Genomic DNA, 15,097 nt, shown 5'->3' with positions numbered 1-15,097 from the left:
AATATTAATATAGTTACTTTTAAAGCTGCTACTGATGGTTTTTCACTGTAGAAAAGATAACTCCTACCAGTTAAACAGCTATAGATAAAACATTTGAAAATAGAGATGCTAAATACCACTTTTTGTTTTGCAACTTCTTCATTCCTCTTGAAAGAACATACTTGCAGAAATTTCAAGTGAACGTAGAGCAGAGCAATGCATAGAAATGTCAAAGGAGCTCTACCTTAGCACTTATAATGATCATTGATATTATTTCTGCATCTCCCCCACAGATGCTAGTGAATATATCTTCCTCAACCCCACTCTTCCCTCTTCAGAAAAGTGATGTCCTGCTGATGGAAGAAATATATATGGCCTGATCAAGGTATTCCTAGATTCTTCCAAGTAAGCAAGTACAAACGATCTGAGTTCTAAATGACTGCATGGTTTTATCATGAGCCTGGCATTTGATGGCAATCACCTTATTTCCCCCTATCTAAAATGGGGCTGGTAGGCATTTCGTTATCTCACAGGATGAGCTGAAGTACAGGCATGAATGCTTGCCAAGCTCCTTGAGAATATAGTGGTTACTTTGCATCTTATTTCCTTTTTAAAAAGAGTGAAGTCAGGAAGTGTTGCATGGCCGTTCATAACAGATAAGCTATTGAATAGATGCATCTACCATGCATCTTCTGTCTTAAGGAATCCTGAAAGTGAAAAACACTAGCAGAAGTTTTCACCTTTGGCAATGCTACCGTGTACTGCTGTTCGTGGACTGACAGAACAAACTACCTCGATTACCCTGAAGATCTAGAGTGCGAAAGGCTCTTTCCCACTCTTCATAGAAAACACTGATTTACCGAATAAAACAAAACTTAAAAGAAATCCAATCGCAGAAATTTGAATTCTTTGGAGTTTTTATGCCTGGCTGCTTGCTCTCTTGGGCTTTTTGTTTTGTTCTACTCACAGGCTTTTATTTGGGGACCTCCTTTTCCATCACACTGAGCTGCATTTTGAGCATATACTTTAGAGCTGCTGGAAGTGGCTGTGGAGGGCAACATCCCGGTTCCTACTCAGGGAAACCTTTCGAGTATGCAGGGGGCGGGAAGGGCCCTTGAGAGATTCCTCGCCCATACTTCAGCTTGCACAAATGTACTGCAATGCTGATGCGGGCGCCGGGCTGTGAAAAGACACCCTGTGCCCTGCCTGGGCTTCTGCCACTAGCACAGGTCGGGGTCCTGCAGCCCCTGACTTTTAGCTGTGAAAACCTGCCCCACGCACAGATTTCCTTTTGCAGGGCTTGCTGCTGTTGCATCTCTCTTACATATCCTTGTCTGTGCTAGTACCTACCATAGGTCTGCAGATTATGTGTTAGAGAACATATTAACAGGAGACTACAGAAGAGAGATGCAAGTAAACACAGAGCTATCCCCACAATTCCTATTGGAAGCAAGTACGTATTACCATCTGTATCTTTTCACAAAGCATTTACCATTCTAGGGTAGTCAGAAAGTCCTGACCAGGTGATACACACCAGACTAGCTGTCACCAACAGAGCTGCTGGGTTTTCTTAACAAGAATGGAAAACTGAAAAGCTTTGTGTCAACAAAACCACTTCCCTCACCTTGCAGAAAGCTGCTTTGCATCCAAGTGCTACAAGAGAAATGCAGAACATAAAGGTGTACAAGCACAGTGTATTGTCACTGGTGGCAGATAGCCAACATCAGGTCCGGGATCCGTGATCGTTATCAGATTCAGGCATATATACCTCAGAAAATTATACCTCAGGTCAGGCCTTGGCACACAACTGCATTTCTATGGTGACTGCAAATATACTTTATAGGAATTTCTACCACCTTTGTATTTTTACTCTGAGGGCAGGCAACTTCTAATCCGATGCAAAGCCTGCAGGTACCTTGTTAATCCATCACTGTTTTTCTCAAACAAATGCAAGCAAACAGAATGAGCTGATACCAGACTGTGCTTTGCAATACGCAGCCGTGGCAGCCCCAGCATGTGGCAAGAGCTGTAAAGCTGGATTTACTGTCTCCTTGGACCACTGCCATAAACATAACCTCACAGTCTGCCATGACTTCCTGGGCTTCCCCACTGCCTCTGCTTCAGATTTTTAGCAGGAGACATTCATGGTTTGAATACAGCTGACACAAGACAGAAAGATTTCACACCTTTTTGCTGCATACTTCCTTGATAACCTTGACCTCACCTGGCCAACCCCATTCACAAGTTAAAAATCTGTTTTAATGAGACATGTACCAGGATCTTGCCACAGTGATCTATTCTTGTACCTGGAAACACCCCTGCCAGATTCCTGAATCTTGGGCCTGACTTAATGGAGTATTTTTCACCTTCTCATTGATTAGCTGTCATGAGGAGGGAATAGCACAATTGATGAACCTCTCTGTTCTCAGCATATGCAGTCCCCATAGAAAACCTATTATTTTCAGGCTTTTTATTTTCTGCTTTTATTGTCTCTCTGAAGCAATGCTACTTCCTAATTAAGTGCATCAAAACCACAATATAGCAATCCAAAGTATTTTTCTATTTTATTTCCTCATAAAGGATTATGGTTGCAAGAATGACTGTCACTAAGCAGTTAGAGCACTGTTAGTAATACATGCATATCATAAAATAATACTCTAACCTTGTTGTTCAAGACCCTGGAAACCCACAGAAATTCATCCGTTGGTGTTCCAGAACACTCCCAGAAATTGCCATTCACATTCTTCATGCTTTTCCTCAATTTGTGGCATCACATTTAATTTTTGATTGACAAGCCCAGTACTGACATACTTTACTACAATTTGTGGTCCATATGCAATTTGTTATTTGAAAAGCAACTCTCTCCATAATCACAGAATGGTATAATTTGCATCAGTATATTCATCCAAACATGTATTTGGACATACTTTAGTTCAGGCTTCGATAATCTATGCAACAGTTTATAGACCACAATATTTTTAATTGAGAAAAAAGAAAAAGCCCTTGACTCTTCGAATGACTTGGCACATATCCCACTTAATACGACAGCCAAAGACAGATAGGATGGAGCCATCCTATTTACACATCATTGTCTGTGTTGCAAAGGCATTCTGGTGAATGAGAAAGATTTTGGTTGCATATGAGTTCTGCAGGAACTCAACAAAATCATCAATTACGTTTTATGTCCCGTCTAAAAAACACTACTTGAAAAAATTAGGGGAAACATCACACAGTCTGAAGGTGGGGGGCAAGTGTGAGAGGGGCCATTACTCATTCCACCTGTGGGTGTGGGGAGTGGGGGGTAGAGCCTGCCATTCCCGTCTTTATCTGAAGGCTGCAGCCGGGACGGCTTGGAGACACAGAGCATCCCTGGCAGCAGAGCACCAAACAAGCTTCCCCAGTACCTTGCAATTTCTGGCTGTACTCTGTCCGATCGGACTGACTTCTCCTCAAGTTGCCGTGGTCCGCGGCAGTGGCGGTGCTCTCTACCACGGGCTCCGTCCTCCTCCTCTGCCCCATGTACAACTTGTTCCTTAGCAGGGTCAAATTCCTCTTCCTTCCCCCGGTGCCTTCCTTCCTCTGACAGTCCATGCTCGCCACGGACAGCCTTGCTTGGTGGTGGTGGTGGTGGCGGGGGGCAATAGCTTGATTTTCAGGGAGGTGACCTTCCTGCCCAGCTGAAGGCTAGTTACTTCGGGCTTGGGTTTGCAGCAGGGCTCTCCAGGCTCCGCAGAGCCCCGGGCTCAGCCCTGCCACCTGTGCCGGAGCAGCTCCACCCCCGGGAAGCTGCCGCCCGGGGCAGCGTTTGCATTCACCTGCCCTGTGTGCAAGCGCGCCTGGCGGGGCCGCTTTCAGAGCCAGCCCCAAACCGCAGCCATTGCCGGGCCCTCTCCTGCTGCAGGGCACGCTCCTCACGCCGCAGCAGGGCAGGGGCTGCCGGCACAGAGGAGCTGGAATTGCCTCCTCCCGGTTTGGCAGGGAGATGCCCGAGTGTGGCACGGCAGACCTTCTCTGCACTGCCGGGCAGCGGGAAGCAGAGGACAAGGCAAACGGGAAGTGGAGGCAGCCACCCACTCGACCCTCACTCCGGCAGCCTGGTCAGGACCCCAGCTCCCTGCATATCAAGTTGCATCTGCCAGTCTCCTGACCCCATCGAGAGGTGTAGCTTTTGAGCTGGAAACTCTGGATCTGCAGGTTTAAGAGGCGTGCAATACCCCAGGACAATGAAGAAAAGGGCTGAGAAGGACATGAAAGCCTCTCCAGAAGGTAGGAAGCAGCATGGAGCTGATGATTGTCTCAAACCAGGCTCTGTCCCGCTTTACACCACGCCCAGAGAGACCAAAGCCAAGGCAAAAGCCTGCCAAGGACCTGTGAAGGATACCACAGCCAACCACCAAGCTGTGATAGCCAGGGGAGTGGACACCAAAACACTTGCTTGTAATACCTCTGGATTAACCCCTGGAAGAGCTCTTATTATCCTGTCTGTTAGAAATGGCCTCTGGCACACGTATACTGTCTAGTGATCCTCTGTAGAGCCGGTCTAATCAAGCTCATGTCAAAACAGCAGGAGTTGCTGGCATCTAAGCTTGGATGGGACTTAACCTGGGAAGAGCCCCAACAGCCATCAGTAGCAATCAGTGCTGCTGCCGTGATACCCAACCCTGCAGCCCTCACTGCCATAGGAAATGCCTGGTGGGAGCCCCGTGGTGCAGCCTAATCGGTGTCAGTCTCATGCACAATCATTGCCACAGCATCTGCCAGGGGACACAACTAATGTCCCTCTGACAGATGCTGGCAGAGCGTTTGGCTTTAGCACTGCCACGCTGCGTCCCTGAAGGACTGTCTAGTAAAAAACAAGCTGGAATGAGACGTAGTAGCATAATCTCGTTTCCAAGTTTTGTTTTTCTTTACAAAACTGGTCCTGCAATGCAATCTCCTCATCAAAGCCCTTCATTTCTACCCAGTAGTGGAAAGAGGTTATGAAACTGTTAAGCAATAGACTACGTCAAATTGCAGCACCATGCCAGTGCTGCACAGAGTGTCCAGCCCAAACACAATCTGGCAGAGGAATTAAGTGGTGAGGGGAATACTGGGAAGACTTTGTGCTCACACAGAGAAGTCACATATTACATAGGTAATTCATGTGTTACGTCCTGCCTCCTCTTTGATATTTCCCAAGAAACTCTCTTTTCCGCAAGTCAGACCACAAAAGTTCCTTGGAAGGCAGTGGTGACAGCAGGGAGAGGCGTAGGCAGGGACAGACTGGTGACACACTTGTGACAAGCATCAAAGCTACAGCAACAAATAGTACACAGAGTAATGTGGGACTTGAGGGAAATCAATCAATTTCCTTACACTGGAGACTTTGGGAGAAGCTTTTTTTTTTGAATCAATAGTTTGGTATTCATCGAGGGTGGTAAAACTGGTTTAAACAGTCACCACCCTGACTTCCCCCCTTCCCCAGATGAATTTGTTCCCATCATTGCTGCAGAGTGTAAACACACGCATTTGAGAAGAGATGAAGGAACTGATCTGGCAGAAAACTCCTTCCCTTGCCCCTTTTCCCTGGGCTATTTTCCATCCGGATCTGTGCTCCTGATTAGTTCCTCAACCAGCTACGGAACCAGTCGTGGCAGCATGAAGCAGGGGATGATGCAGGGCACATACAAGCAGCTGTGGGTAGGGCTGATGGTTGCTTAAGCCAGAATTACCCAGAGAAAGTATCTCTCCCCACCAGGATTTTAGTGTCATGCTTCTCAGAAAACAGAGGTCCCGTCATCTTATATGAGATCTCATTAAATTTATTTAAATTAAAATGGTTTGGAGCAGAACTGGGGAAAGTATTTTGGCTGGGTGAAGGTAGAAGAACAAACTTAATAGAATTATTGGCATTGTAAGTTCCGACACATGTGCAGAGCTACAGCCAAGACAGGATATAGTAAAGTTTGCTCAGGTGTTTATTATGACAGAAATCTACCCATATGCAAAAGTTGTCTTACTCTTCAATGCAGTCACAGAGGGTAAAAAGGTATGTGCTCATTCAGCAACAAAATTGTAACAGGGAAAGCCATCTGTAGTTGCTGCTGCTGTTGTACTTGGAATGGTTTACCTGGCTTTAGCAGCAGAATTATTTTGGAGGCAGCCAGGAGGCCAAAGAAGGCCTACACCACAGTTTAGAATGTAGATGAGAACCTACTACAACCTTAAAATATCTCTTCTATGCCACGCAATATAGGAAAGGCTGAAAATACCATATCTTCTGTGATACTCCAAATGAGTGGGACATGTTCAGGACTAGTGGCTTCCCTATGCCCTTTGGAGGCAGGGAGATTTAAGACACAACCAGATTTATCCATCATCACATTAAAGCCCATAATGGATTTACACCAGTGGGCTATGCCTGTGCAATCAGCAGGGGGATTACATACAAACAATCAGATGTGCATCTGTTAAGACCCCTATAAACTCTTATTAATGGTTGCTCATCTTTACTGACTATAACAAAATGCCACAGAAAGCACAGGTCAGAACTGTGTGTGAAGTACTCACTGCCACTCACAATACTAGGAGCAACCCTCTGTCAATTTCAAATTATTCCTGCTCTCTTCTGGCCCCATTAGCAACTGATGGGAAGGCGGTACCAAAGTCACTAATCTGTAAGATAAGAGGAATATTTGGTGTCTACATGGACAAAATGCTCTTTTTACAATGAATGGGTGAATCTCTTTTACTACTCTGTTATGGTCAATTCTACAGAGCAAACTGGAATCCAGTTGATGTGAACACACACAGGAGTTATTTGCACAGAAGCCACTCTGCTTAAGAAACAGAACAGGTGCTGGTGTCAACATAGAAAATATTGGCATTGTGTTCCCCAGCAACTGTATTGGACACATACAAGAACTGATTGTTGTATGGTCAATGCCAATCTTTATCTCAGTCCTGAGCTATAAATGAACCAGAAGCGCCATAAAGACTGATGGCCATTAAGTAAGCAAACAGTTTTTTGTTTTCTTGTCATACCTCACAGCTGTTACAGAAGATTTGTTTATAACTTAGGGTCCCAGAAGTTATACAAAAAATACTGATGTTGGTTGATTACTGTGCCTGTTCCCTTTGAGTGGAGGCACAGACCATTGCTGGAGTCCTGTAGCAATAGCACATGATTGACATTTCCAAGTTTGCTCACTGCAATGGCCAGCACAGACAGCAAGGAAAAGTCTCAGTCCACAGCTGCAGAGTGACTTTGCCAGTTCCACCTACGTAAAGAGATCACATTTGACACCCAGTGGAGAAGCAGAAAGGTACCATGGTACTGCTGCAGAAAGCTGTCCTACCTATCCCACAGGTGAAGCAAGACAGCAATGAGTGCAGATGTCTCTGTAGCTCCCCAGCTCCATACAGAGAAGCCTCAGTGCATATGAAAGCAAGCCTGTACTCTGTCACTGTATGAACAAGTTCACTGTATGAACAAGTCATAGCAAGGATGTTTTCTGAGGGACAAAATGTGGAGGCTTTGCTAAGAACAATCCTGTGTAATCCCAACGAGGACTTTGAGCACAGGAAAGTGGCTGGCACGTACACTCTACCTGTTTGCAACAGTACTGGTGAGATAACAACAGGCGTGACAGGCGAGGAAAAAAGCAATAAAAAGATAAGGCTTAGGGACAGATAAAACTGGAGTCTACACACTGATTTTTCACAATGAATGAATCAAAATTACTTTGAAATATACATAGGAAAAAACTTCAAACACCTTTCAATAGGACAAAAAGAGAAAAAAGCCTGTCTTGTAGGTGAAAAGTTATTTAGTGTAGTAGTCTCACCTTCACTCCTATTGTTGATCTTGCCAGACTGGTGATTCCTGTAGAGAAACAGGTCTTTAGAAGTACAGTAATTTCACGAATACAAGCTGCAGCAATTTGATAAAAATTTTGGTGGAAACCCGGAAGTGCGGCCAATATTCCGGGGCGGCTAATATATGAACAATATTCTAAAAGCTGCCAACACGGAAGTGAGAGCCCGCGGCAGCCCAAAGCCAAGCTGGAGCCCGGCCGGCCCCGGCAGAGGTGGGAAAACCTGGCAGAGGCGGGGCCAGAAGTGCGGGGGGAGGGCGGCAGAGCCTGAGCCAGCTGGGTGGGGCAGGGGGGGCGGCAGAGCCCGGGCCAGCATGGCGGGGAAGCCTGGCAAAAGCAGGGCTGGCAGTGCAGGGGAGCCAGACTGCATAGGGGACGATGGCAGAAGCAGGAAGCCCGGCGAGCAGGGCTGCCCAGCGGCGGGGAGAAGCCCGGTAGAAGCAGGGCTGGCAGTGCACGGGAGCCAAACTGCATAGGGGAGGATAGCAGAAGCAGGAAGCCCGGCAAGCAGGGCTGCCCGGCGGCAGGGAGAAGCCCGGTAGAAGCGGGGCTAGCAGTCCACTGGAGCCCAGGAGAACCGGGGCCAGCAGCGTGGGGGAGCCCGGCGGTGCGGGGGCCTGCAGTGCCGGTCAGGGCGAGCAAACGTGGCAGCGGCAGTGCAGACGGGAGCGGGGAGCCAGGGAGCCTGGCAGCGGCGGCGGCAGCAGCACCGCCTGCAGAGCGAGCAAACGCGGCAGCGCCAGTGCAGACGGGAGCAGGGAGCCTGGCGGCGGCGGTGGCAGCAGCACTGCCCGGCCAGCCCCGCCGAGCCGTAGCGCCGAGCTGGGCCATCCACCCCTGTTGGCAACCATGAGCGGGCCGAGCCTGCCTGGCCCCGCCCCGAGCCAGTAAACCCCGCTATGCCGCGATCCTGTTACTAATTGGCAAATTTGTGAAAGCTGCGCACGGATTCTCGCTACAAACGAAAGTGCGGCTAATATTCGGGTGCGGCTTATTTATTGACAAAGACATCAACGTTGTCAACGCACCGGAAGTGCGGCTTATACTCCGTGCGGCTTGTATTCGTGAAACTACTGTAAGTGCACAGTGATAATTTCTTTTAGCCCTGTCTACAGTGTTTCTTGTCTAAATATTTGTAGGAAAAATTCATAAAGTACATGCCTGCTGGGGCTCAGGCTAGGCTGTGGATATTTCTAAGAAGGGATGGCTCAACGTTTCAAGCTGTGCAATCCATCTCCTCTGACTGCTGTGATGCTTTCTTACTCCAAACAAAGCCTCTGCTCCAGTTTACACACACAAAAGGCTGACGTGTTTTCTGCCTGCAGAAGGGGACCCATCTCTCAAATTGAAACACCTGCCAGAGAGGAGAAGGGATGCTGAGAAAAGGGTCGTCAGGGCTTGAATTGTCCTCACAGCGCTGTGGATCTGTCACTATCCATCCAGGGCTTTGTGTAGGTCCGATAGGCTTGGAGCTGGGCCAGCTCCCAAAGGGGGACATCTAAGAGCAGTGCTGCTTTGAAAGGGCTGGGAGGTGAGAGGGAGAGAGAACTTGCCAGGAAACAGAGCAGCCCTTTGATTTCTTCAGTGTTATAGCTGTGTAATTTTCTAAGGAAAATAACCTGACTCTGTTGATCAAGTAGATGACACTGTGATATCAAAGCTAATGAGGAAAGACAAGCAAGAGAACAAGGCATAGTAAAAGAACAGGAAGATGATTTTTCATTATTCGTGTGTTTCAATCTAAAATAAGAGGGCATAGAAATTACCAAGATGAAATATTTTCTGTGGAATTCTTTGAGAACCTTCTGTCTGGCAATTCACAAATCAAGAGAGGAATGGAACTTAAAAACAGACTATCATGAGCAACTGCAAAGATTTTCCTTCTAGGTCTCTTTTTTGAATTCTTACAGATTTGCAGCTTCACACTAAAATTTCATATTTCCAGACAGTAATTTTATAGCTGAACTGGAGCCTTTTTTTTTTCTTTTTTCTCTATGTAGCTGTTTGTGAACAGCTTGTGAAAGAATGAATGCAAGAAAAATACAGAGAGAACACTACTTGGTGATTTTTGTCTTGTGATGGGGGAGTTGCCTTGGAGTGACAAAGATAAGAGTAAAAAAACAAAAAAGAAAGCTTCAGTTCATATTCACAAACAAGCTTAATGTTAGTTAGGGTAGGCTGAAAATCCTTGATACGCAGAGCTTAAAATTAACTCAGTACAGATGCCTAGGAGGGAAGAAATGGTGAGATCTGACAAAACTAGACTCAGTCGTGGTGTCCTGGCCTCTTGATAGGCAAATCACTTTCTAGGCAAAGGTCCAGAGAAGTTAAGTCTGGCAAGCAAATCCTAACATACTTTACAGGGGAGCTTAACAAAAAGCATGGTCAAAAAAAGCAAACAGGTTAGACAAAACAGCTCAGACAAACTATTCAGGGAAAAAGAGGGTGTAAACTTGAATCTTCCTAATGGTAATGAGCATTATGACTAAATCCAAATTTTGCATAAAACCAAAAGATAGTCTCTTTAAAGCATTTGGGTCACCGAAGTGAGTTCACTGCTACAAAACAAGGGTTCACAGACTGACCCACGGTACTTAGTGGTTTTGGGGTAGGAGCCTCCGCTCCTATTCACACTGAGATGGAAAGTAATGTAACCTGATAAACCTAATTCCAGTTACTGAAAACACAATGATTCCTTTCAGTCAGATGATTCCTTTCACTTCCATCAGGCATCCATCAGCAAGCAGTATACAAATCCATATGTGAGTTGGCTGCTAGTAGACATCCTCTCTAGGCATCCTCTGCCAAATCCAGCTGTGCCAATGAAAGAAGTCACTGATTCCAATGTTTTGTCATCCTTCTCCTGCTGAGGACTGCCACTGCAAAGACCTGCAGGAGTTGTTCATGGCCCCTAACTTGCTTTGGCTGAAGAGCAGTCTGAATAACTTTGCCCAAAGTCCCTAAATTGCCTCAGCTAGCCTTGCCTGGCTTGTTCTGCCCTACGGAGCACTAGTTCCAGCTGATCCATTGGCAGGTGGGGGAGATGGTGTTGGCTGAACGAGTGAGCACTGGCCAGCAGCCCCAGAGAGCAAACAGGGAGCTGTGGGAGCCCCATCTGTTTCCACAGAGGTGGCTGGGCAGGGAGGAAGCCTGGATAAACAGAAGGCTGGCAGGAATTGATTCCTTCAGATTAACGGTTTTATAAGCCATGGAGATAGAACTTCTATTACAGCAAAATTTAATGATAATGATGTGATCACCAGTCAAGAGCAAAAGCACTGAATAGCACATAGTGGTACTAATGAAATTCTTCAAAGCTTTATTAGGTGAAAAGATTAAAATTATTTTCATCTAGGAGGATGGGTTTCCTTAAATTACACTATAGATAATGTTTTCTGCATTTAATATGCACAGCATTTTAATGGGCAAAACGTTAATTTTTAACTATTTATGTGTGTATACAAAAACTTATCCAAAATCAATGTAATGTACACTGCAGAGTACAAACTTTTAAAATAAGGACGTCCTTCAGGCTTAGATGGTTATATTACCGCTGAGTTTTTGCTATACTCCAGTGGCATTTTGTTGGAATGAGATTCACCCCTGTGCAGAGGGCAAGCATAAAACCTAAGCACCATGTAAGTTCTACTTAAGTCTTAAGGACCTGGCTCTAATTCCATTGAAATAAACAGCAATATTTTCATTGTTTTTCAGTGGGAGCTGTTACAAGGTCAATGAATGGGATCAGTCCTATAAATGCCTTTTGCTAGCCCAAGTGGAATGATATGCAAGGAGCTAGATGCAAAATGCTTGGGAATGAATGTGAAAAAATCCCTTGGCAGTAAAAGACTTGCTCAAGGTAAATACTGGAACCAAAACATTCATTTGTTTCAAAGATTCAAGGATGGTAGGTGAATTTATTGTAACCAGGGAGCTGGACTTACCCAAACATGACTTGAGGAGTACTGGGCATACTTCAGCCATATTCTGTGTAATATAATGCACATATAATTGAAAAATACAATCAAACCTATCTAAAGCATTAATATTTCTGCAGTAGTAGGATAATTTTGGATACCTTAGAGTATACTAAAACATCATGTTCTCCGCTCTGGTAGTATTAGCAGGGTTTCAGTGTGGTTTTCGGCTGTATCATCTACCCTTGCTAGATAACATGATGGCATTTATTTATGCATCTAAACAGTGCCTGCACAGAAACTTGTTTATATTTAATAAATTCCAAGTGCTTCACAGCTGATTATCACAGATGAGAGGATTTTAGGTAAGACCATGTTCACAACACAAGGCAAAGGGGAACTCTGTGCTCAGACTTTGTGCATCTTACTGGAACTCCTGGCCACCTCAGTGTATTTCACTTCACAGCTTGCAGAGGGAAATAAATATGAATTGGACTCCTACTAGAATAACCTGACACCCATCTGTCAGCTTTGCAAGTGTAAAAATCCTGTGTGTATTCTCAATAAGGGATTTTCAAAAGCTCTGACATTCCATAAATGAAATTCAGATTCCTCAGAAATAAGCAGAGGCAGAATGCTAGGCCTATGGCACATTTCCTTTTAATCTTGCCCATTTCAGCAGCAGGCCAACTCAAAGAAAGCACATAATAGATTTTATTATAATAGAAAAATAAGTTACATAGGTTTTTCTTTTTTTTTAATTACTCCACATGAAAAACAGATTGTTTGCCCTCTAGACAAACTTTAAAAATTTAGAACTACAGAGACCTGCTGGTATCTGAAGGGAGCCTAGAAGAAAGATAGAGATGGACTTCTTACAAGAGTATGTAGTGATGGGACAAGGGCTTCAGACTGAAAGAGAGTATGCCTAGGATTCAATACAACAAAGAAATTCTTTACTGTGAGGGTGGTGAGACACTGGAACAGGTGGCCTAGAGAGGCTGTGGATGCCCCATCCCTGGAATTGTTCATTGCCAGGTTGGATGGAGCTCTGAGCAGCCTGGTATGGTAAACGGTGTTCCTGTCCATGGCAGGGGGGGAACTACATGATCTTTAAGGACCCTTCCTCCCTATGATTCTATGAAAAATTTCACCCCTGCATGTTCAGTTCAGGGGATTACCCCTGAAAACCTTGCATTTGGTGAACTCAAGATGCCAACTCCTCTGGTGAAATATGAAGTACTGTTTTGTAGCTTCTGCAGAAGAGGGCAATGACCCTGCAAAATTGCCTCTCTGTTCTCCTGGAGATGTCTATTGTCACAAATACAGCAAGTAGTGGCACAAATCAGAGGAGACCATAGCTTTTTTTCCCCCCAGAGCCTTCTTGTAATGGGAAATCCACACACTAGAATACTAGCTCCATTAAAGATCCAGAGCACCGACACATTTCACAGTACATGGGGGAACAGTAGTGAGGCCATCATGAAAACCTCCTGCTCTAGTGTAAAATAATTCTGCGCCCTTGCTGCACACACTGAGCAGACAATCCTGACTCTTTTGACGCTTGATCTACCAAAGTAGTAGACAGAAAAAATAATGAGTAGCTATATGCTATTTAAATCTGAAGGAAGATACTGACTTAGCCTTTCTGCTGCTATTAAATAATTCCCAATAGCATTCAAAATAATGTATAAAATAATGAGGGTAACACGAAGTTATCCTGAGGAAATCTTTCAGGGTAATTCGAATCAGAGTCAACATTCAAAGCTAATATTGACCACCTTTCAAGATGAATACAAGATCATTGGCTTGGGATTTAAGAGTGATGATGTAACAAAAGTTATTCTGCCTCAGTTTCTCCATCAATGAAATGCAAATAATGGTTTTCAGGGAATCTTTGAAAGATCCAAAAATAAGAAGCACTACTTCAAGAACTACCATCCTTATCGACGGAGGAAATTAATTTGAAATTGTCCTCAAGGATCAATGAAAAGGGAATTCAAAGGAATCAGATCATATGGAGAGCTATCAAGCTTTAAAACCAACACAAGAAGGATACAGAATCTAACTGAAGTATCAGCAGGGTACAATATAAAAATTTATCTCTGATTGGGAACCCATGCAAATAGTCCAGCTACAAGCAGTGCAGACACAGAGTGGCTTGGGTGACATAAAAATGGGCACCAAGAAACTAACATTCCCCTTGTTAGGGAGCAGGAGGGTAGGATCTTCATGCTGTCGTGGGCCTCAGGTAAGGATAGCAACCCTTGGTACCATCACCCTTAATTTTGCATCCACACTTTTCACAGAATCACAGAATTGGCCAGGTTGGAAGGGTACCAGCAGCTCATCCGGTCCAACCACCCTACTCAAGCAGGGTCAGCCTAGAGCACACAGCACATGATGTGTCCTGACGGCTCTTGAGTATCTCCTTTTACAGAGGCTCCACAAGCTCTCTGGGCAGTATGTTTCAGTGCTCAGCCACCTGCACGGTGACGAAGTTCTTCCTCATGTTCAGGTGGAAGTTCCTGTGTGTCAGCTTCTGCCCACTCCCTCGAGTCCTAGTGCTTGGCATCACCACAAGAGCCTGGCTCTATCCTCTTGGCATCCCCCTTTCTGGCAGCGCTGATGGCTGCGACAGCTCAGCCTGGCTCCTGCTGGGGTCACCTGCCACCTCGAGGAGGGGCTGGCTTTCGTTACTACTAATGTCAATCCGGTGAAGCTGTCCCTTGAGGCCGGGCTGCCCCAGCGCCTCCCTCTGCTCCCCACGGCCCCGCGCTGGGCCCGGCCGGGCCGCAGCAGGCGGGGCACGGCCGGCGCGGCGGCCGCAGGAAGGGGAGGGAGGGCGGTGCGCGGCCGCCGCCATCATGAGGACGCCGCCAGGGCTGTCGCGGCTGCTGCTGCTGGCGGCGCGGGGGTGGGGGCGCTTGGGCGCCATGTCCCGCTACAGCACGGAACAGCGGGGCCGGCCCAACTCGCCCGATTACCGCCTCTACTTTAGTAAGTAGCAGTCCCTGGGCTCTATAAACCCCTTCCTGCCCTGTCCCGCGAGGCGCATGGAGGGGGCGAGGCGGTGGCGGCGGCGCCTCCTCGCTCCCGCGGAGGCTCCTCGGCCTGGCTGAGGTGTCGCCCCCGAGCCTTCCCACCGCTGCAGGGGGAGAGCAGTGTTTTTGTAGAGAGTGAGGGGGGATCTTGTAGACATCCCGTCTTTTGGAGAGGATGCTGGGCCTGCTCAGCCCCGGTCCAGCCTTGCCCTTGCTCAGCCCCGGAGGACTCCGGGGGTGACGCGGTGCCGTGTAGCGGCAGAGGGGCGGGTGGCCTGTGGCACCCCGGGGACAGCCGTGA

At 46.4% G+C, this 15,097-nt stretch overlaps 2 protein-coding genes across 2 annotated transcripts in view; one reads left to right on the top strand and one right to left on the bottom strand.

Moving 5' to 3' along the window:
• The window catches only part of ARHGEF38 (Rho guanine nucleotide exchange factor 38), a 38,334-nt gene extending 34,761 nt beyond the window's left edge, over positions 1-3,573 (bottom strand). Inside the window, exon 1 of the mRNA XM_033059383.1 lies at positions 3,384-3,573. Coding sequence (XP_032915274.1) covers positions 3,384-3,570 — 187 coding nt within the window. The 5' untranslated portion in view covers positions 3,571-3,573. The remainder of the gene's footprint in view (positions 1-3,383) is intronic.
• Positions 3,574-14,601: 11,028 nt separating this feature from the next.
• Positions 14,602-15,097, top strand: part of PPA2 (inorganic pyrophosphatase 2) — a 37,484-nt gene continuing 36,988 nt past the window's right edge. The window contains exon 1 of the mRNA XM_033059444.1: positions 14,602-14,752. Within this exon, the coding sequence (XP_032915335.1) occupies positions 14,620-14,752 (133 nt within the window). The 5' untranslated portion in view covers positions 14,602-14,619. The remainder of the gene's footprint in view (positions 14,753-15,097) is intronic.

The sequence above is a fragment of the Catharus ustulatus genome, chromosome 5 (assembly GCF_009819885.2).
Source record: "Catharus ustulatus isolate bCatUst1 chromosome 5, bCatUst1.pri.v2, whole genome shotgun sequence".
In the NCBI taxonomy this organism is placed as follows: Eukaryota; Metazoa; Chordata; class Aves; order Passeriformes; family Turdidae; genus Catharus; species Catharus ustulatus.
This window is presented reverse-complemented; position numbering and strand designations above follow the sequence as displayed.